This window comes from Natator depressus, chromosome 2 (assembly GCF_965152275.1).
Source record: "Natator depressus isolate rNatDep1 chromosome 2, rNatDep2.hap1, whole genome shotgun sequence".
NCBI lineage: Eukaryota > Metazoa > Chordata > Testudines > Cheloniidae > Natator > Natator depressus.
Window position 1 is genome coordinate 16,599,251 of NC_134235.1, and position 24,003 is coordinate 16,623,253.

Here is a 24,003-nt window from a genome sequence, read left to right on the forward strand (position 1 = left end):
AGGGGGAAGACTGCCTTGTTTTTCACAGGAAAGGAGGAGGAAGGAGGGGGTGGAGCCACCCTGAGCTGGGGGGCTCTTTCTTGTCCCCTTCCCTCCTGTGAGAATGGTGTCAACTCCTGAGGGTGGGTGCAGAGTTCCACATACAGCAGCTCTGACTGGGTGCTCTTCCCCTGGAGACGGGGCAGTGGGCAACCATCTGGCATCATTTCATACAAATCTATGTAATTTGATCTTAGTTGTTTCCCCCAGTGAGAGCTCCTGCAACAGGGCCAGAATCACCTTACTGTACATTTGGGAGAGGTGACAGCATTGTAACTGTCCTGCAGATGAGGCGGAGGGAGAAGGGAAGTTCAAAACTCAAAAGGCTGACCAACAATCATGAGATATTCTGTGGTGATGTTTTTTTTAAATCTCATGATGTTGGGGCCAATCTTGTGATTTTGGTGCATCTAACTCAGGATTCTGAATTTTGGGGGTTGGGAATATTGGGAACCTCCACATCTTGTGCTGCTTGTGCCAGGCCCAATAACAATTGTAGGTCCTGAGCTGGAAGGAGAAAGCAGCAACTGTTGTTCCATGCACCCTCAATTCATCCCCAATGGGGCTGAACCATGGGTCCCTCACTCAAACCGGCTCACAGAGCGGGCTGGGTGCACTGTGAGAAACAAGTTTCAGAGTAGCAGCCGTGTTAGTCTGTATCCGCAAAAAGAAAAGGAGTACTTGTGGCACCTTAGAGACTAACAAATTTATTTGAGCGTGAGCTACCGCTTGCTTCATCGGATGCATTCAGTGGAAAATACAGTGGGGAGATTTTATATACACAGAGAACATGAAACAATGGGTGTTACCATACACACTGTAACGAGAGTGATCAGGTGAGGTGAGCTATTACCAGCAGGAGAGAGAAAAAAAACCTTTTGTATGATAATCAAGGTGGGCCATTTCCAGCAGTTGAAAGTAAAACTATTTCCCCATGTTTATTTTCCCCCACTACTGTTCCTCAGACGTTCTTGTCAACTGCTGGAAATGGCCCACCTTGATTATCACTACAAAAGGTTTTTCTTCTCTCCTGCTGGTAATAGCTCACCTTACCTGATCACTCTCCTTATAGTGTGTATGGTAACACCCATTGTTTCATGTTCTCTGTGTATATAAAATCTCCCTGCTGTATTTTCCACCGCATGCATCTGATGAAGTGAGCGGTAGCTCACGAAAGCTTGTGCTCAAATAAATTTGTGAGAAACAAGTTGCACGCCATTCTAAAGAGCTCATGTGCCCCTGGAAACCAGGCAGCCTAGTGAGGGAGACTCCCTCCCTGAGCCACAAGACTCCCAAGCTATGTTGTGTGGGTGAAGTGAGTTTTTAGTTGTTACAGTCCCCAGAGGTCTTTTCCCCACTGTCATATCAAAGCAGTTAATTTTGTTTCATGTTTGTTTATTTGGGAGACAGATTGAGCATGTAAAGGGAATTTGTTCTCCTTTTACCACAGTGAGCCTGCCTCAGGCATTCACTCAACGCACACAACAGAAAGAAATAAAACAGGAAACATCCTTGAGCCAACGGAATGGGGGAGTTTGGCTTAAATATTTGTGTTCAAATTATTTTTGCTTTTTAAACAAATTTGTCAAATCCTCTTAGGAGCGGAAGAGAGCAAAGAAATAAAAAGGAAACTTGTGTGTCACTGATGCTTGCTTTATGCACATGCTGTCCACAGGCTGCAGTAGGGTCATGCGTCCCAAAGCATGCTTTGTGCTCTCACTTACTTTTCCTGCAGTGATATCTGGCTGGCAAATTCTGGTCTTTTTCCATTGGTTCTCTTTCACAGTGGATCAAGGCTACTTATGCTGTTTTAGACCCTGATTCAGCAAAACACTTAACCATGTGCTTAATTTTAATCATGTGACTAGGGCCATTCTTAATATAATTATATAACATATTTGCAGATTAAAGCAACTTTTTGCCCACTGTGGCTAAACAAAGCCTCTTAACATTTAAAATTTAGCAAAACTCTTGCTAACGCATCTCCCTTCCCATCCCTCTGACCCTCCCAAAAAGAGTGATTTGGGGTGGAGCAGCTCGGTACCACTCTCAGCACAGACAAGAGCCTTAAAAAACCCATTTGTCTCACCATACATAACTGCCCAACAAAAATGACCAGATGATGATGAAGTACGGTTTCTTAGACCTCCCTACTCAGCATATCTGCTCCCTGTTTGTACTCAGTCAGATCTGCTGACTTCAGTGGGTTTCACTCTTCTTCACTCCTGTCAATTCTACAGACGCTATAAAACAATGGGACAGTAAACTGTTATTGGCTGTCTCATGCTTCATCAATAGAGTTGTTAACTAAGTTCCAAGTGCAGGGTCACCTGGCCAACCCCATTACCTTACTGTCTGCCTTCAGCTAAACCTGTGCCCAAAAGGCAATAGACTTGGACAGGTGGTGGGGCAGGATGGTCTGGATGATAGAATATTGGACTAAAACTTAGGAGTCTAGATTCTATTTCTGTTTCTGCCATTGGCCAGCTGAATGAACTTAGGCAAGTCATTTCACCTCCCTGTGCCTCAGTTTCTCCATCTGTTAAATGAGGATAATTCTGATATCCTCAGTAAAAAGCTTTGAGATTGACAAAAATGTGCTATATAAGAGCTAGGCATTATTATTGTTATTTATTAATGATAATGATTCATTAGCTAGAAAGAATTCAGCTTGACTCTCAGATCCCAGTTTGTGTTTGCAAGGCTAGCAGTTAGGAGAAACATCTTTCACTTGTAAGAGGAGTAAATGTAACATGGACACACTAAAAAATGGAATCCCTCAGTACTATTTTTACAATAGAATCATACTTCAACTATTTTCAGAATTTATTTTAGTTTCTAACAATTTAAATATCAGGATGACTGGGTTAATAGAAATGGTAATAATTTGTAATCAAACAGTATTACCCTGAGGCTAAGAAGAGTTCAGTATGTATTCTTACCATTAACAATCAAGCACGGAGAAGGTTGCCATTGAAAACTAAATTAGAAAAACTTTTGACTGCGTTTTCATGAAATCTTCCCCCCAGAGTTTCAGCCAACGATGGAGCTGGCTGACATTTTCTGATACTGAAAAAACAGGCAGGGGATAAATTAAAAGAAAAGTTGTCAGAACTTCTCTCTCTTTTCCCCAACCAGCTCTAAGTATGAGTCTTTGAAACATCTGTAAACTGCAGTATTGACAGTCCCAATCATTCAAAAACCTTGAGTCAGCGCCCAAAATGTCATGAGGCTGAATAAAAAATCACAAATAAGAAGTTCTAGATTTTTGGTTTAGTTTGTTCATGGTTTTTGTTAGTTTGTTTGTTTGTTTTGATTTGGGTTTTTGTTTTTGCCTTCTGAGATTTTTAGCTTTCAGGTCACATTTTCTTAGCTTTTCCTCTGCAATCACAAGGGTGAGAAACTTAGGGTTTTTTTTGTTTTTTTTTTTCAAGTAAAAGCCGAGATTCTCACGTGATTCTAGGATCTGGAGATTAAGAACAACACAAAATATTGCAAAAGTTGGAAACGTTGAAACTGACAAATGCACTGGATCCATGTAGGCTCACCAAAATCTTGTTTCTTTCTCCTAAAACAGTTGAAGCGACTGGAAGTAGGTTTCCAAAATGCCATGGTTCCATCAGCATGTGCCTGTTAAATTGAGTACAGGATTTCTATGTCTCCTTCTCGTATGGAACTTGGGTAAGTGTGAAGTGTTTCTGAAACATCACTTTCACCTGCAATTTATTTTGATACATGATAAAGTAATTTCCCCAGCACATGCACTTTGATATTGCCCCGGGAACATCTAAAATGTTTTTCCCATCCACGAGTCTCAAAGCCAAAAGGACATGTCACCTAAGGGAGACACAAAATACAGGCTGAGGCCAGGGTGCCTGATTCTCCACTTCCTTAGGTAGTTAAAATGCTATTACTGGCTGAAATTCTGTGGCATCACCAGCTAGATAGGACGGGGTGACAAGTCCCACCTTTCCGAATGGGCCATCACTGAGACATATTGGCTCCAGTGACTAAGTTTTACCCCAAGTCCATAAAGCATTATTTCAATATAAATACATTATTCCTTAAATATTACCCATGCAGGCATCTCACGATGACTGTGAATCTTGACAAGTTATGAGCTCTCTGTAGATATGTTATTATATTTTTCTTTATGGATAAATAGATGTGTGTAAGATATGTGTTTGGTATAGTGCATTTTCAGGTCTGAGGAGAGGTGTTTGCAAAGAATGAGACTTTTTGCCTCAGAGCCTCTGTGTCACAGAGGTGTTAGAACTAATTAACATACCAGAGAGGCTGGCAATTGGTGGGATTCACAATGAACCATCTTCTTGAGCCTGCCAGTGTAGTCCATGCCCGCTTTGTGTGGTGCTTTGTGCCCCTCTAGTGCACCTAGACCATCTATAGATTGATGAGTCTGTAACAGCATTGGCTTAGCGGGATCTGCCTTTTAGTTCATGCAATAGAGGCTCATATACTAAGCTTCAGAGGTCCCAGGTTCTATCCCACCTGCCTACAGGTCATTGGTGTTACACCAGGATTAAGGTAGAGAGGCATGTTGGCCTGAGAAATTTGCATTGATGCTGTCTGGGCCACATGATCTGCAAATAAATGGAAGACTTCATTCTCCAGCACTGTTGCGTCTACCTCTTCAACATTACCATTCTTATGTATTATTTGTGTTATGGTTGTTTCTAGTGGCTCCAGCTGAGATCAGGGGCTCACTATGCTGGGCATGGTTCAAACACAGGACAAGAGACAGTCCCTGCCTTGAAGAGTTTATAAGGCAAACAAAGGGAGTATTATTATTCCCCTTTCACAGACAGGGAACTGAGGCATAGAGAGATGAAGTAACTTGCCCAAGATAAAACAAGACATCTGTGGCAGTGCCAGGAACTGATTTCTGGAATCCCAGCCCAGCACCTTAGCTGTATGACTACCCAGAAGAAGCAGTAACATATCAAATAGCATGCTTTGACTAATTAGCATGCTTGTCGCTGTCACCGTTTTCAGGGTGGCATGCTGCGTCATCCTTTGCATCTTATGGTTAATCGTGCTTGCAAGCCTGTCTCTAAATCTCTAGAACACTTTGTGGCTCTCTTCTTCCTTTGATTCCTATTAAAGGAAGTTATTCACTTGTATCAAGGGCCTGTTTCTGAACCACTGAAGTTGAAAGGTGTTAGGTTATTGACTTCACTGAAAGCAGGATCAGGCCCAGGGAGGGGGCAGGGGAGAGAAAAGCTAATTTCTTAACCTTTGTTCCTTTAAAAGCTAGGCCTTTCTTGTTGGCATGTACACGCTCTGCTGCTGTTAGAAGTAACTTGTGGCTCTGCATGATGGACTAGCTCGCAGTACTATTGTCCAACCATTTCACAGCCATAACACTCTAGAGGAACAGAGAAACCCCTTGAGATTCCTGGTTGGTCATTTGAGTGGGAAAGTCATTTCTCAGATTTCACTTTCTCCATTTTACAGCTGCAGGCATAAAAGGAGAAAATAAGAAGGAGAAGAACGTGGCAGTGCTGGCTACTGCAGGTAAGGCCTGGCACATGGCTTCAGAAGTTACTCTGATTGTGTGGGGTTAAGTCTGAGTCAGAAGTACAGTTGCTAGCCCAATGGGTGCTACTTGGTGAGTGAACTCCTGTTCAGTAATTTCCACTCAGGAACTGCAGCCAGGCAAACCCTTCCACAGCCACTTTTCCCTACCGCTACCCTGCTAGAAACAACCGCACCCCATTCCTGACACCTCACTCCCCTGAAAGCCTGGACAGTGACTCAGCAGCCATTTCCCTGGTTATCATGCAACCTGAAGACCACTCTTCTGCTGCTTCCTATGATCTCCGTCTTTCCATGAGCCTTCCCCTGATGTTGCTCACTCCCTCCTCCCAACTGTTGGTTCCCTCAGACTCTCTCATTCTCATCCTAACATGTACCCAAACCGGACACCGCTTCCAGCGGCTGGCACGCTCCTGACCATAGGCTACAATCCCATTTATGTTCCAGAAACCGTCCTGCTAACCTTATCTTATCTTATCGAGGAGGAGGAGTGGTTTGATTTCTATAGCACATGGTGTGGCTTCTATGTCTCTTCCTCGCTCCGAGTTGCTGCATTGTATGCACTGCAGCTTTTCTGTTGATCTAAATACCCAAGTTTGGAACATGTTTGGTTCAGAGCTGGTCAAAAATGGGCAAGACATTGTCATAGAAATTTTTTTCCCCCCAACACTGATTTTTTTTCTGGCTTGGGTTTTTCATCCATGCCCCCGCCCCAATCCCACACCCTCCACCTCTGCCCTTTCCCTTGGTTTTTTAATGGTCTTGTCTGAACTAAACAAAACATTTTCTACAAAATTGTCAGTTAGAAAAAAGCCCTCGCAATTTTTGATCAGAAAATTCTCTCAAATTAAAAAAATTTGGCCAGCTCTAGTTAGGTTATTCTCCTTGGCCAGTCAGGGCACCTCATTAAAATAGCTGAATCTTCATTCCAATTCTATGCAACATTCACAGGTGGAAATTTAACAGAAAATTTATTCCAGATGAGTGTGGTTTATAAAGGGGCACCTGCTTCAATGCCACTTTAATGAAAATGTGTGTTGCCCGTTAATGGACTCCAACATCCTAGGATTTTGCTGAATAACCTGGCATCCACAGCAGAGCACTGAGGAACGCTGTCAAAAGTGCCTTTTAATTAGTGAATGCATATACAGTGCCCTGTCTTCCTTTTGACATAGAACTGCCCTTCCCGTTCTCACCTGATTCTAGTATCAGCCATTGCATTGCACTCATGGTATATTTAGCTTCTCAGAGTCACCACACATTGTTTTCTAGCCCTAATAAGCAATCTGATGTTTTCATTTTCCCACAGATGACAGCATCTCACTGAATCACTTTATCAAAGTCATTTAGAGGAATATATACACACCACATTGATAGGTTCCTAGCCCTGTCAAATGTCTGACATTCAGAAATGCTGCTTCTTTTTCAGAGCTGCCTGCCAAATCTGTTGATCTGGCTGCGATTAACCTGACTGAACTAGTGAACGGAATGTTAAATACAGCTCTCAAAGGTAACATGGTTGTGCTACAAAAGGATGTGAAGCATGTCGTGGACCGTCAGCTCCACATAAGTTGAAATATGGAGCTAAAGGAGTTAGGGGACAAAGCTGTAAAAATACACTATGGTATACTGCTGTATTTGGACGAGTTCCTGTAACATGGGGTGTGTGTGTGTGTGTGTTTGTAATTATTAACAAAGTGTCTTTAGAATGATCTCTTTGTTGTATCGCTCTTTCTTTCCTCCCCCCTCCCCCCATCTATTTTTGTACTGGCCTCTCTAGTTTTGTTTGCTTAAAATTAAAAATGGTGATTTAAAATTATTTCTGCTAGATCACAATGAAAACAAAATTCAAATGCATCTGCCTACAGTCATTGTATGGTGTGATTTAGAAATAAAATCATGTCACTGTTATATCAGACTCAATAGTTGGGTTATAAATAAATAACCCACTGAAGTCATTAATAGATATGCACATTTTTCTGCAGGTACCAAAAAATTCTTCTCTCTGCTGAGCATTACCTCTTACAGCTCATTTGCCTTCCACAAAGTTTCGGTCGCCATTTATAACAGTGGGTACCATACCGTTTTATTCTCCTCTCAAATGCATTTTTGTAGAAGGTGAATCCATCAAGATTTCAGTTTCCACTGTCCCTCTTTGCAGTTTCTAACCTGAAAAATGTTGACCCCAGCAAGTTCCCTATGAGGTATTGCTACTGTTTAAACAACATGACAAATGACTTAACAGGTGGGTGTAAAAGCAGTCTGACTGAGAGTGGGCTGGCGTTTGAGTGTGTTTAAGTCAAATTGTTTCCATTTGAGCTGCAGGTTCTCAGCCCCAGTCCTGAAACTTTCTTCATGAGAGTGTTGTAGTCACATTGAAGTCAAAAGCCATGGTAAGTGGCCACTCTGAAGCACTGGAGAGACTCAGTGAACTGAGCACGAGAAGACCGCTCCCTGCTGGCAGCCCTGGAAAGGAGCTGTCAGCCAAGCAGGCAAGATGAGTTGCCACTGGGGAAAAAAACCTGCATTTCTTCATAGGGAATGCAAGGGGAAAGAGGGAAAGACAGCCCCTCTAGAGCCTCCCAGCAATATCTGATATCTGTGGGTTCAATTTTATAGTACAATTTAGCTTCTCTAGTTGCTCTCAGTTCCTTGGAGATATCCAGGGGTTCCTCCAGGCCAAGCCTGCAATAACCCCTTTAAGCCCAGAGGTGGGGAAGGAGCAAAAGAGGACTGGGATCTATATAGGGCAGTTTAGTGGGGTGAGAAGCTCCATTGCACAAATTCCCCCCACCTCCTCTGAGCAGTGTTCAAATTCCAGAATGGGTATGAGGCCACTTTTTCCCCATTTTGTGAACCTGGCCATTTCCCAGCACTGGTGACTTGGCATCCAGCTGTGTTACAGAGTCATTTGGCACTTCCGTGCCCCTTGTTCTTGCACAAACCTGAGCACGGCTCTGGGCCGGTACAGTGTCCCAGCTGTGACATATGAAAAGGATATTCCACAATCCTGGTTATTTCTTCTACTTTTGGGGGCTAGGACCCACATCTGTACATATGCTGTGCAGCACAATGGGATCCCTGTGCACCACGTGGGAACTCTGGGCACTACCATAATAATTATTATTTATTTATTATTTGTATTGTGATAGCCCATCAGGGCACCCCTCATGGACCATGGGCACATTGTGCTAGGCACGGTACAAACACAAAACAAAACGGCGTCTATGAGTTTGCAAGCAAAATAATAAAAGGTTTGGATGATAAAAAAACAGAAGTTTGGGGAAAGGGAATAACACTACAAATTAAAGGCCACGGGGGCTAAGCTTACATTTGTGGCCTGTATTTCCTATCTCTTGCTGATTTCCTAAGGCAAGTTACACAAGTTCACTGTAATATAAATGCCATGTACTGAAAAGCTGCTAGAATTGATACTGCAGTGTTGGCTCTAAATGTGATTTTCTCTTCAGTGTAGAGGGCCAGTGAAGGCCTCTGCGTCACATAAGTCTTATTTTGGGAGTTTATGTAGCACCTAAGTGGGATTCCAGTGGCACATAGGCCATGTACAGATAAGGGAACATTCCCCTGTATGCAGTATTTAATCTCTCTGTTATACTTCAGAGCATTCCTACTGATAAGCATTTGAGTCCAAGTTCAGCAAAGTATTTAAGTTTGTAGTTAAATCCATCCCTATTCAGCAAAGCACTTAAGGCCATACGTAACTTTAAGCCCATTCTTAATTACCACTGAAATCAAAGGCAAAGCACGTGCCTAAAAGTGAAGCACATACGTAAGTGCTTTGCTGAACAGGGATGGACTACTGGATTGGGGCCTTGGATTGTAAACCTGCTCTGTTTTGTCTTCTAGATTTTACAGCTTTACTTGTTGATATTATTGGAAACTCCACCAGTTACCTCACAGAAATTTTCAAATCCACCTCTATCGTCTCAGGTGTGCATTTCTTTTTATCATTGTCCTGTTCCCTCCTGGAACATAAAAAGGACATGTTATAAACACTAAGGTGGTAGCTATCCCCACTGCTTCATCAGCAGTATTGACCTCACCAGAATAGGGGCTGCAACTGTAAACCAAATCACCTTGAGAAAATATTTTTATTAAAACTCTGTTTCATAATGTAATGAATTATTGTCAGAGTCTTTGTAACATATGACCAAAAATGTAAAGGGATTAATTTAGGGCTGGATTAAGGTTCCCTTAGTCAACTTTAGTATCACATTCCACAAATAGTCCTTCAAACTTCCTCCACTAGTACTTATTGACTTCAATGGGACAGGGGATAGCAATGTTGCCTAGTGCATAGAGCGCTGGACTGAGACTCCAAAGACATGGCTTCTAGTCCCAGCTCCGCCACTGACCTGCTGGCTGATCTTCAGCTAGTCACTTCATCTCTGTGTGCCTCAGTTTCCCCACCGGTAGACTGGTGCTTTGATATGCCTTTACAGGTGCGTTGAGATCTACTGATTATAAAGCACTGGATATTATTTATTATTATTATTATTACTATTACTACTCCTGGTGTAAGGTACTATTCAACTTGAGTATATGTATCAGAATCTGGCCCAAAATGTGGGACTAACTTTTCCTGAATATTTTTAGAGGCTAAATATCCCTTTGAAAATTATTTGATTTGGTTGTTACCCTTAAAATCCTGTGAATTGCCTTATATAACTCAGAGTCAGATTCTGACACCTTTCCTTACATCCGGTAGCAATTTACTCCACAAGGAATCCCACTGACTTTAAAGAGACTGCTCAGCTGAGCTACTGCACATCAACTTGACTAAGGACTGCATAATCAAACCTTAAATAATATTACCTTAAAATTGCAGAATTTCCTAACTATATTGACAGACAGATTAATAGGAATACTTCAAATTCTGAGGTGCAGTTATTTGGTAATTTTGTAAAAATAATTGTTGATTTATTATTTGCTATTTAAAAAAACTGTACATTTGGGAGTGAACCAGACTCAAGAAAGGACTCTTCCAACCTAGGCTCCTCTTATACTGGTGAGTAGCTATTAGAGCTGGTTTGAAATGGGGATTTTTGGGGGGGAAAATTTGGACAAAAAAGGGGAAAAAATCAAATTTGGTCTATTTTTTGGAGGACATTAGAATACTGAAAAATTTCATCCAGAAACCAAAATACTTCAGCTGAAAACAAAAATATTTTCATTTGGAAATGCTGTCACGATGCCTCATGGGAGCTGTAGTTCAGATGTCTTATGTTCCCATTGTCCTGCATAAGGTGGACTCCCTGGTTGGACTATATCTTCCATGAGGCACAACCATCTCCCCTCTTGGACAATAGAGGCAATACATCATGGGGAGTCCCTGCATATAGTGCATCATGGGAGATGTAGTTCACAAGGAGGAGTCTAGCTCATAGAGGAGAAAGGGAACATGAGGCACCTACACTACAATTCCTATAAGACACCACAGAGGCATATTCAAATCAAAATATTTCAGTTTTTGAATGGAAATATCTTGCTTCTTTGAAGAAAATTGAAATATTCTATGGAAAGCAGGCACTTTTGTGCAAAATTTCATGTAGTCGAAAACCGAATTTTCTGTCAAAAACGAAATTTGGATTGAGATTTTTCAACTAGCTCTAGTAGTCACCCCTACTAGGTGGATTTTGACTCCATGATTTCAACTCCTTTAAAGTACTCTAATAAAAAGCATTTGATATACATTTGTTTTCCTTTCAGTGAGTCAGAGCAATGATTCAGACTGTATCTATATCTGCGTGATGGCAGGCCGAATAGGTAAATGTAGAACTTATCCCTTTTGAGAATATAACCCTTTACACTTACAGCACTGATTGAATCAAGAATCTACTGCTTTAATCCCCTTTTTTATTTCTGTGCATGTATTTTTGCAGGCAGAAATATGTCTGACTTTTGGGAAATGATAGAGAAGTCTCCTGTTATTAATTACACATTTTCCAGTAATATGTCTGCGCTCCTGGGTAAGTACATCCTGAAGGAATAAATGAACAACAACATGTTTTCTTGTTACCACTGCAATGAATGCAGAGATTTACTTGTCTCTTTATACTACATATTAACCACAGGAAACTGTGTATGAGTTAAATGCAACACTGGCACATCACCACATTTAGGGTCAGATCCATTATCCACTGAAGGCAAAACGTCTAATGATTTCAGTGGATGCAGTGTCTGGCCCAGGGCTGGACTTACACCTTACAAGCCCCTTGGCACAGCATCTTCAGAACCCCCCTGCATACAGCTGACCTTCGTGTGGCACACAATTTTAGAAAGGTAAGGCATTTTCCCTAGAATGCCAGCACCCCTAGGTACGTGCCTATTGTGCCTAATTGGAAATCCAGCCCTGGTCTGACCTTTATGACCTAATCCAAAACTCACTGAAGTCAATGGGAGTCTTCCAATTGACTTCAATGGGTTTTCAATCAGGCCCTTAAATGGAGATAGGTACTGAGCATACCCGTAGCCCTTTGACTTCCTTGGGGATTGTAGATTTTCAACTCTTTATAGGATTTGACTCAACAGCACTGCTAAGACCTTGAATTTGCTCTAAGAAAGCACAAATAATTAGAAGAAAATAATATGAAGATTGATTAGATGTTCATCTAATGTGTTATCCTTTGAGGGTGGTCTTAAGTGCCTGGTGTAAGATTTAGGAAGTGTCTGGTTTGCTTACTGAGAGAAAAGAAGCCAGAGATGTATATTTCTAATTTGGATACAAAAGCAAAGTCATTTAGGGGAAAGGTGTTGCATTTACCCCAGTTGGAGATATGGTGGGGAATTTGTACATCTCTCTGAAAGGTGGGAAATAATGGAGAGGTGAAATGCTGGGACAATGTTTAGGGGCAGAAAAGGAAAATATTTTCTTCTATGCACCACATGAGTGTGGTGTGTGAGAGGTAGGTGTAGTCATGACCCCATGAGCTATGTCTTCTCTAGATGTTTGGAGGGCCTAAGATGTGGATGGGAGGTGAGGGAGCTAGCATTCTATCTAGCAGTGAACTTGTCAGTCACTGCAGTCCAGTCTCTTCCTATAGAGATGAATAGATGATATTTGGTATCTACTATATTCTGTAAGGTTTGTAAGATACTTGTGTTCATTCCATAGATACACATCTGGGAAAGTAAATCTAGGTGAATTTCCCCAAAATAACAAACACTTGTGTGAAAATAGGATCTCCAGAGCTGGGAACGGTCAGTACCGAAACCACAGGACTCTACTGCACTTGATTTAAAGGACTAACTCCATTAGCTCTCAGCAGTAATAAGCTGTTATCGTCTATGTGAGCTAGCCACTAGAGGGGGATAAGATACATTTGGCCAGTTGCTACAGCAAGACCTGTTGTGGTAACCTAAACTGCATGGTAGATTGAGCTACACCTAAAATGTTGACCTCATGCAGCCACTGATGAATTGGTATTCTGCTCAATATGAACATCACAAATATTATAAGTGAAGTCAATGGGAATTTTACCTGTGCAGGATAAAGTCCAAGAAAATTATTTCTCCTATTTAACAAAACAGTAAAAACATATAGACATTTTGCCCAATAACTACTTTTCTTTCAAAGACAATGGTTGTTTCTCTTACACCAGAACTCAATCTAAACCCATGTGTTTGATTTACATATCCAAATGCTATCAAATTTGTTTTGGATTCTGAGCATGGCACGATACAACTAACTCTAACTTTTACTAACTAAAAGATATAGACTCAATTCTTCCCAGCTTAATGACCTTACGAGAAGACCCTGACAAGATTGCGGATGAGCCCCCTGAAGACATTTGGACATTTAAAAGTATGCAAGTATCCTCAGAGCTAAATATTTAATCTCCTGGGCTGACTAGTTGAAATGCATTTCTGTTTCTTATTTGGTTCACACCACTGTGTGCACGGTGCAGTACAAAATCTAGAGGAAAGCACAGCATTTTCCTAAAGCACAAGATATGTAAACTGGAGAAACATTACACATCAGGCTAATAGTGTGTGATTGGGGATTCGAAGTTCTGTGCACAAAGTGGCCCAAAGCTTTCTTTTTAAATAACTTCATTGTTCACAGAAGAAGTGTCTTACGGAGGGATGTGAATTAAGGAAACATGGTTGCAGGGCATGTGAGATGGAGGAGACAGTTCAAGATGCTTCCCAAATCTCACACATTCTCCCCATAAACCCCTCCTTCTCACCAGTCTGTCTCCTCTTTCTCTATCTAACTATTGAAGGTAATTACATGGCCTCCATTACTGTAGTATCTCACAGTCTTCAATGTATTTATCCTCAAAATACCTTGTGAGGTAGGGAAGAGCTATTTATCCCCATCTTACAAATAGGGAACGAATGCACAGAGAGGCTAAGTGACTCCCAAGGAGAGACAGGAGGTCTGTGGCAGAGCTGGGATTTGAACCACATCTGCCAAGTGCTAGGCCGGGGCCCAAGCTATTGGACCATCTTTTCTCTCCCAGCTATCTCTAAATATTCATCTTTTTCCTTCTCACAGATGTTTCCTCTTTATCCCCAAACCCTTTCCCTTTCCAGGTCTCTCACGCCTCTCACACCAAACCTTCACTGTCTTTCACATTCCCAGTCTCAACTCCCTCCACCCAATTTCCCCAATCCTTCTCAAATCCCACTTTCTGCCCTCCCTCTCCCACCAAACTCATCCCTCTTCTTTTCCCTCACATGCCCTTCACATGATCCCCCTCCTTAACCCTCACCTCTTAGCTCAGCAGTAGAGCTGGTTAGGAAATGATAGAATTATTTTCTAGGGGAAAAAAAACTGAAAAAATAACATTTAATTTTCCTTTTTTTTTTTTTTTTTTTTTTTTTACAATAAACAGAAAACTTTTCAGTAAAATGTTTGTTTTTGAAAACTTTTTTTTTCCATTCAGAAAACAGAAAATGTTGAATAAAATGAAATTGTACCATGCATCCATCTCTCCCCTGACCTCGCTAACGAGGTTGAGCAGTTGCCATTCAACGTGTTCTAGGAATTGATAGGTTTTACCATATGTACTGTAGATATGTTCCCAAAGTGTTATGTTCACCATTTTCTGGCTGTTTTGGCTTTGGCTGTGCTGCACTAGAAGTGTTCATCAATGTGCAATCAGATAACAAAATCCTTCCTGTTCTTTTATGGCTTTAGCGACCAGGATGCCTTCCTGGGAACAGACGGTTGCATGGAAAGGAGATGAAATCCTATCTACAAGATTTCCCACATGGCCAAAGACTGTTGGTTTGAAAGGATCTGGATTTCCAATTCTACAGCTGCCCTTGTGGTTACAGACAGATGCTTCAAAAGGACATAGCACTACAAGGCCGCCTCCTACTACCACGGAAAGTGATGATATTTTACCCCAAATACAGCCATCAAGTGAGTTCGGAGAATGGTCTGCTGTGATCAGATGCCTGGGAACATAAGGGGCTCTCACTCACTCAGTAGACTATGTCCTTTGCTTATACATCTTCAGTGAGGCTTAAAGGCCAAATCTTGCTCACATGATCACTCAGCTTGTCCTCCCTGCCTGTGTAGGGTGTGCATTGGAACAGCAGCTGTGGAGTGAATCTTTAGGCACTCTGTAGCCCGGGGAAATTATTCTTTCTTAGCCCAACTTCCTACCCTCTGTAGAGCTATTCAGGGGCTGTGTGCTGGAAGGAGAATGTGGGCTTAACAGGATGGGGAAGGGAGAGAAAAACAGCTCCTGTTAGATCCAACCATGGATTTTCTGTGGCCCCCAATCCACTGAAATGTTACTTCCTGCGGAAAAGCATCAAGCTTGAGCTTGCTGCCGTCTTGAGAAAACAGTCCTCGCATTCAACAAATTACATCAGCCCTGGCCTATCCCCGTCATTTTCAGGGAGCAGCCAGCTCAGATAGTGTCATAGGGGTGCAAAGAACAATAGAAACTCTTCTTCTGACCCTCCAGACATCAAACACCCCAGCCTCTACCCGAAAATCTGAGCATAAGAAGGGAAGAGAAGCGAGTCAGGTTCATGGTACCTCAAAAGGCCAAATGAGAACTAGTGTGGACATACAAGGGCACAGTTTGCCCACCCTGAGATCAAAGCTCCCACAAACATCATCAGCATCCAGTACATGTAACTTTTTGCTTCCATACATGTCAAAGCTGAAACATTTCAAGTCAGATGAGGAAAGAGCTTGAGCCATGATTTTCAAAAGTGACGAGTGAATTTTCATGGAGATGGTTTGATTTCGATTAAATTGTAGCAGAATTGGCACATACATACCTGGTTTCCTGCCAGTTTTCCCCTCCTGCTCTTTGCCAGCCCTCCTGGGGGGCTAATGGGGAACCAAGAGCCTGGAAGCCGTGGCTCCTAAGCACTGTGGCTTCCAGCCCAATTGGGGACAGTGGGCTTCCAAGGTCAGGGGCTCTGGGGCAGCCCACCATGCAGGCTCCCCATGAACCGGAGCCCCAGGGCTTCAAAGGCCCCCTGGTGGACTGCCCTGGAGCTGGGGCACCATTCCCTTTCACAGAGAAATTCTAAACTTTTGGTTTTCCTTCCAAATTGGAACAAAAACTAATTTTGAAATATGAAGTGCCTCCACGAAATGGAATGGCCTTTCTCCATGCAGCTCTAGTCTCAAGTTGGACATGCAAAAATCACTAGATATTTTTGAAAATCTAGTCCATGATTCTTTCCCATAAACATATATTATGTGACTCGTATTGAATTAGCTCCGAAATCTGGCTGGACAATTTAATATACGTTCTTTGTTTCTGCAGTGGGTACATCTTCACCAATGCCTTTTGTCTCTGCTGAACAAAGGCAGGATTTGCCAAAACCTCTTCCTCTTTCTAGTGAGGAGATTTCATCATTGTAGGGGAGCTACATACAATTATTGGGACTGTCCTACCGCAGCTACTTACCCAAAGGCCTCCATGCTCCTGACTCTTTCTTCTGCCTTCTTCACTCCACGCGCACCACTTAGCTATCAGCCCACTTTCTGACAGGTTTCAGAGTAGCAGCCATGTTCTTCTCATGCCTGGGCCTGCTGCCACGGCGCCTTGTATGCCTGGAATGCCCTCTCTGACATGCTCCCAGCCATTTGAATTATGCCAGGGGGCGTATTGTAAATCCTTGTCTACTCACAACTAGTTCATGACCTGCCAAAACCTTGGGACTAACAATATGCATGTTGAACTTCATCCTTCATCATGTCCCCATATTTTATATGCTGTCTAGTTCAAGGGGGACAGGAGTCCTGTGTCTTATCTGTCTATAGCGCACCAAGCATGCTGTTGGCATTATACAAGAAAGAAATAATAACTATTGAAATGTGTTTGGTTTTGTTCCCATAGCTGAAATGTATCCATTCTGGACACAGCCAGCTTCTCCTGAAGTAACCAAAGTATCTATCCAAACAGAGTCGGGTAAGTTTATTTCCTATGTACAAGAACGAGGTTGTTCTGAGATAACCAATAAAGAATGCTGCCTGGTACATTTATGATAGAGGAATTAATTAATTTGTCCCTGTATGTGGGCTTATACATACACACATATATAAACAGATGATTTGTCAAATGTGTAATTTTATGTGGTCTACTGATCCTTTACTGAACCTGCCATATGTTTCTATTAAAATGCCAAGGCCTGTTGTATTCTTTTCCTTCCTTCATTTATAACAGATCTGCCTTCATTATTGTTGTCTACCCCTGTATTCAAGCCTGAAGTGTTACCAAAACTGCATACAGCTTCCAGTAAGTACTGGCTCCCTGAGCAGCAAAAAATGGAGGTACTGACAAAATACACTTGCTCAGATTTTCCCATGTGAAAAGGATAGATGTGTTTTAAATATGCGACAGTATGTCATATTTTGAGGTTACATATATTTGTGCGCTCTCATATATAAAATGGGCCACTTTCACTTTGGTTCCATTTGTGAGTCATATAATGCTAATATACAAAACATGTTACTAAAAAGGCATTCACCTATGTCAGGGGTTCTCAAACAGGGGGTCAGGACCCCTCAGGGGGTCATGAGGTTATTACATGGGGGGTTGCGAGCTGTCAGTCTCCACCCTAAACCCTGCTTTGCCTCCAGCATTTATAATGGTGTTAAATTAAAAACACTTGTTTATATATTTATAAGGGGGGTCGCACTCAGAGGCTTGCTATGTGAAAGGGGTCACCAGTACTACAAATGTTTGAGAAACACTGATGAGTTACATGTGTTGGTTTTAACTTTGGGGAGAATCTGAAAACTCCCTTATCCAAAAGAAAATAGCATGCTTCAAATACTCTTACTAATAAAAGTCAGTCCCTGTTGCTTTACACACAACATGTAATCTAGAGAAAGAAAATCAAGACTGTTTACCAGTCCAGCAGTCCCTAAGCCTCAGGATGTGGCCAACCTCCTTTGGTGATGTAAATATTGGCAAATCAAGGATGCCTGTCAGGGGCTAGGTTTTCACAAGATTAGGTGCAGGCTTGGTATGTAGCTCAGGTCACAAGTATCACAATATGTGCTGAGTACTTTTGAAAATCTAGGCCCTATTTAGATGCCTAGAAGGAGCTCTCTTGAAAAATCTGGGCCCAACTGTGGGTGCTGAACCCATGAACATCTGGCCCTGAGCTCTTTTGGAAATTAGCCCCAAGTCATCTAGTCCAGAGTTGACAATTGGAAAGCATAATAGCTTAGAAGTAGACTTAGGCTAAATCTGCATAGCAAGTCAAGTTAAAGCCTTAAACGTGATTCAGGGAGCAGAAGGAAACTTCTGCTTCTAAACACAACAGCAGCCAGAAATATAAGAAATCTGACAGATGTTTGCCAGTGCTTATCATAGGAAATAAATAAACATTTGTGCTCTGGGTGAGGACAGCTCTATCCATTATACCGTATGCTTAAGATAGAAAGAAACATGTTGAGTGTGACTGTTGAAGTGGAAAAGAAAAAGCAACTATGGCCACATCTTGCCATCCTTTTTTAAGCATAACTCCCATTGATTTCAGTAAGAGTGTGATGCATGGGTATGACTCTTAGGCCTGGTCTACACTAAGGGGGAAAACAATCTAAGTTACGCAACTTCAGCTACGTGAATAGCGTAGCTGAAGTAGACGTACTTAGATCTACTTACCGCGGTGTCTTCACTGCGGTAAGTCAATGGCTGACACTCTCCCGTCAACTCCACCTGCGCCTCTTGCCCTGGTGGAGTACCGGTGTTGACAGGAGAGCGCTCAGCGGTCGATTTATCGCATCTAAACTAAATGTGATAAATCGATCCCCGCTGGATTGATCGCAGCCCGTTGATCCAGCAGGTAATGTAGAAAAGCCCTTAGAATAGTAACATAAACTCATAACAAACATAAAGACTTAAGCCAACATCCCATTCCATTTCAATTAACCCACATTCCAAACCCCATCCTGTCTTCCTACCATGCAACTATTTAGGCAGGGGTGTGTGGATCCACACTTTCTCCAAGTTCAGGAGTGAGGCTTTATCTGGGGTTTTATCTGGTTCATTTTACAGCCAGCCCCAAGCTGAGAAATTCAGAGCTGAATTTGAGCCCTCTCTACGATCAGGGGTGATTGGATCATGGGTTTTATTTCTGGCTCATCCCTGCCTTTGTTCCAAATTATCATGGAAGAAATACAGGAGATGAAAACAAGGTCAGAGGAAATTAACTCTGCATCTTGAAGCTTCATGCCCTGCTGCAGTTCTTGTCCCTGCTGGTTCCACATTTAGGCCTCAGTATGTATAGCTAGCACTCCTACTTGAGTCTCCTGGCTGCAGTGAGCCATACAGAAGCTAAGGGAAACCAAACTGTAAAGATGGTTTCCCCAGCTGCAGTCAGTGACTAGCAAAACTCAAAGGGTTATTGAGGTTTGGGCTGGAGAAGGACTCACGTATTTAGATACATCTTATCTTGACCCATGGGGGTGCCTCCTATGACAGAAGAGTGGAATGTGGTGGTTTCAGGGTTTTTAATCTTGATTTTCACTTGATCTTAATTCCTTCCCTGTCTGTCGCCTGGTCTGGAATGTGAATACCTCATTTTAAGATTGTATGTTGATTTAGGCTAAACATTTTCAGAGCCACTTAAGCCACCAAAGTTAATGGGAATTTGGCATCCAAGTCCTCCAGGCAGCTTTGAAAAACTGAGCCTTAATCTCACTTTATTTGACTCATATGAGCTATCTTTTGAGAGCAGCCATTGAACTCAGTTCTCTAATGATACTTGTTTTTATAATGTGACTTTCAAGCTGGAGCACCCCAGAGTGCCTTTTCAAAGGGCTCACTTCAGCCACCCCTCGGGTGGAACATGAAAGCTGTTTAACAGTGCACAGCAATACTGCACAACAGTGTAGGACAGGGTATGAAAAAGAAAAGCGTGTGTGACTGGAACAGTGGAAGGTATTTAATTAAGCAGCATGCAAATTCCCCAGTTAATATCTAGCCAGGACCACAGTGGTTCATTCAGAAAGAGCCCTGGGATATTTGATGACCATGAGTATTCAAGACCTTGATGCTACTGTTCATCATAAAGCAGTGCAGCATCGTGCTCCCAGACTGGTGCTAGCACCTTTGGCTAGTCAGTAATCCAGAGAAAAGAATGCGACCTACTGAATCATCAGACCACGTACCACAGCACCAAGTTAGTCTCCTGACCAACTGCTGACACATCCCTATTTAGCTTGGTGCCATATGACCTGGTCCTGGCACAAGATGGAATGGCTGCAGATGTTTTGCTGGTGCTTAATAGATTTTGAATGGTTTTTTCCCTCTCCCACTGGATTCACACCAATTTCCTGCCTAGTTACCATCAAAGTCCAGAAAAGTTACTTCTCTTTTCATTATTCATACTCATTTAATTCTCATTCTCATTTTTGAAAATAGCCCATAATGACCATCATGGACCGTCTCCCAATCAGGCAACACATCTCCCAGTCTGAAGACTCCCACCACAAAGCACACATCCACCTCTCCTCCTGACATGTATCTCTGCTTCCCAATGGACCCTGCCTACATTCAATCTGCCCACCCTACTCTGCTTCCTCTCTATGCCCAGTGGGGCCACCACCCCACTCTCTGGCTCCCTACTAGTCTTTCTCCCCTTGGTCTCCAGCAGCTGAATACTCCTCGTTGTGACCTACCCTGTCATGCTGGTCCTCTTTGCCCTGTGCTCGCCCACAGGCAACCCCCTGTCGTCGCCTGCGGATAGCTGCTTCATTCCTGAATTGCCATGGTCAAAAGCCAGGAATGATGGGCTGAGTGTGCTTTCATACTTCCCGCCCCTAGGTTAATATGTGAACTGTTTTTCCATGACATGAAATTCACTCATCCTGTCTGCTAATTAAAGCCGGTTAGGGTGATGTGATGCAAATTTATCCCATGTCTTTTATATTTCAAAGCACTCAATGAGCCAGACTCTGAGCTCTCCATGTCCTCTTTTGCTCCGCTTTGTTTTTTGTTCTTCAATTATAAACTGCTCCTGAGAAAGGAAATTCGGTGGAGCCCATGAGGCTACTTCATGTGGTCAAAATGAAATGATTTTGGTGTTCCCAGAGAAAAGCTGTACTGTCAGGTGCGGTGGCAGTGTTTCTGCTTTGAGGCAGACCTTGTCTGTTTTGCAGGGTGATATTAACCACCGAGCGCTGCTGGGCCTGAAGAGTTAAAGCAGCTGTTCCATGGTTCCTGATGATAAATGTAATTTTATTGTGTGGGAGGGCACCGTAGGGTGAAGAACACCCAACCCAGCATTCAGAAGTGAAATAAGTGGTGGGAATGGGGCATCAGGCACATGAAAGCTCAAGAGTTTCTTAAAGCCACTTTCTGTAAATGGAATCCAAAGAGGCTTTTTGCAGACAGGAGTCATTCCACAGATGAGAATCCCCAGCATCCATAGGAATTGCCATAGTGCATCAGACCCATGGTCTTGTTTGACACCCATTACCACAGTATTTGAGCACCTCACAGTCATTCATGTATTTTTCCCTCAGAACACCTCCATGTAGCAGGGCTGTGCCACTGATGCACACAGAAGCCAGCTGACGTGCTCATGGTCATACAGGAAGTCTCTGGTGAAGCTGGGAATGGAACTCGGGTCTCCCAACTCTGAGGCTAGCACCTCAGCCACTGAGCCTTCCTTTCTGTCTAGCCTACTAGCTTGTTTCTGACAGTGACTAGCACCAGATGCTTCAGAGGAAATGGGAAGAAGCCCCATAGTAGGCAGATGTGGGTAATCTGCCCCAATGAAGATCTCATCCTAATCCCTAATAATTAGAGCTTGGTTTAAACCCTGAAGTCTGAGGTTTAATATCCCTTCCAAATGTTTTGTAAACATTCCTTATTCTTGTGGATATTCTTGACCATATGAATGGTCATTTGCTGCTTGATTCTTGTTAAATTCTTGGCTTCAAAGTCATCCTGTGGCAATGAGTTTCACTGTCCATACATTGTGTGGAAAAGTATTTCCTTTGATCAGTTTTGAATTTGTCACCTTTTAATTTAATTGAATGTCCCCCTGTTGTTGTGTTATGAGAACAGGATAACAGGATATACCTTCTCTAGATCGTCATTATTGTATATACTTGTGTAATGCATCTTCTGCAAAATACGCTACCTCACTGTTTAACCCTTTCTCCAGATCATTATTAGACTTGATTTAGGACCCAGATCCATCACCCTGAGCAATGCTGGATAGACCCTCCTGTACACACAGCTCTTACAGTAATTCATCTCAGTTAAGCCCAGCCACATTCTGCACATGCCTGCCCACATTCACTGGCACTGCCTGGAGATAGCTGGGATGATTTCCCTGTGCACAGAGGATCTAATCCTGCTGTCATCAGAGAAGAACATGCATTGGCTTCGCTGATTCAGGATCAGGCATCTCGAGTATTAACTAATGTTCATACGTAGCCAGAATCCCAGCTCCATAAATCAACCACTGAATTAGCCATAGACTTTGTCTGCATTAATGTGATGTTATAAAACTATAATGTGGTTTAATATTAGGAGAGGGACTATCATTAAGTCTTTGCACTTTAGATTTAGTCTGGAACAAGACAGGACATAGAAATATTTGTGGATGTCCTATCTATTATTTGGCATGCCTACTTTTCATAGATGGAATGACTGCAAATAGACTAAGGACCACATCAAGGTGGAATTGCTTATATCACCATCCTGCAATTGAATTTCCGAGCATAGACCCCTTTGTCCATGCAGAGCCCCACTGAAGTCAGTGGGATTCTGTAGGGGTCTGCATCAGATGATCCTGTTGCAGGAGTGAACACTTAATGTGTATCAATAAGCTGGCAGTTTACTTTGTGGATATTGATTTATGATACCAATCTAGGAATTTCGGCAGCACTCCTCACCGTCCCTATGCTATTTGAATGCCTGTATGGATGTGAAAGGTCATATATTGGCTTACTCCTGACTTATCTGCACACAGGAGGAAAGATGCAAAAAGCCTGTCTCCTCATATCCTGCCCCAGGCAAAGTCTGGCTGCAGTCCCATTTCCTGTGCTCTCCTGTGGGCAGGGACTGTTCTCTTCTGGCACCCCTTGGGGGCCAAGCCACGTCAAAGGGGGTAAGGGAGGGTAGGAAGGAGGTGGGATTATGTCTAATGACTTGTTGAAACTATTGCTGCCAATCGTGTTTTGATTTTCCATAGCATCTCCAGTGTGTTCAATGGGTTCTACCTCTCAGAATTAGGCTGGATTCCTTGCAAAGTGTTATTAATAATAATGTATTTGTTCAGCATTAACAAAATGTTCTGCCCTACACAAGACACTAAAATAGAGACAGAGCCTGCCCCAAGGAGCTTCCAGTCTAAAAGACCGACACAGGGAAGACAAGATGCATTGGCAAACACACAGTGGAGGGAGGGAACCTGTACAGGAGCAGATTATTCCTTTACCGACATTGAGTATCACTTTGATTTTCAAACTGGAGAGTGCCCTAGCTGCCGAGCGAATCACACCAAATTAATGTTCTTCCACTGCCTTTCGGAGACGTGACATTCACACTCTCCTCTCGTAATGCTAATGTATCAGACTGAAATCAAAGCCACACTGCAAACTGTGCTCCAGGCAAGGCAGCATTTGAACAGAGTAGCGTACATACTGTTGCTGCCAGTTAACACATATATTTTCTGACCAATCTAAAGTAGGTATGAAACTAAAATGGTGTGAGAGAAATGCTGTGCTTGAGGAGCTATGACAAGGAGGCAGGATTTCAGGAGTATGCCAAATATAGTCCCTCTAGCAAAGATGCTTATCTGGCCCTCCATTACCAGAATGTCTGAGTGTCTCGCAGGTTTTAATAAGAGAAGGAGGACTTGTGGCACCTTAGAGATGAACAAATTTATTTGAGCATAAGCTTTCGTGAGCTACAGCTCACTTCATCAAATGCATCC

At 42.6% G+C, this 24,003-nt stretch overlaps 1 protein-coding gene across 1 annotated transcript in view; it reads left to right on the forward strand.

Moving 5' to 3' along the window:
• HHLA1 (HHLA1 neighbor of OC90) overlaps positions 1 to 24,003 on the forward strand; it is a 49,783-nt gene that overhangs the window by 5,471 nt on the left and 20,309 nt on the right. The window contains exons 2-12 of the mRNA XM_074942941.1: positions 3,617 to 3,720; positions 5,515 to 5,574; positions 7,025 to 7,105; positions 7,581 to 7,664; positions 7,757 to 7,840; positions 9,463 to 9,546; positions 11,326 to 11,382; positions 11,499 to 11,585; positions 14,762 to 14,989; positions 16,938 to 17,009; positions 17,265 to 17,336. Coding sequence (XP_074799042.1) covers positions 3,645 to 3,720; positions 5,515 to 5,574; positions 7,025 to 7,105; positions 7,581 to 7,664; positions 7,757 to 7,840; positions 9,463 to 9,546; positions 11,326 to 11,382; positions 11,499 to 11,585; positions 14,762 to 14,989; positions 16,938 to 17,009; positions 17,265 to 17,336 — 985 coding nt within the window. The 5' untranslated portion in view covers positions 3,617 to 3,644. The remainder of the gene's footprint in view (positions 1 to 3,616; positions 3,721 to 5,514; positions 5,575 to 7,024; positions 7,106 to 7,580; positions 7,665 to 7,756; positions 7,841 to 9,462; positions 9,547 to 11,325; positions 11,383 to 11,498; positions 11,586 to 14,761; positions 14,990 to 16,937; positions 17,010 to 17,264; positions 17,337 to 24,003) is intronic.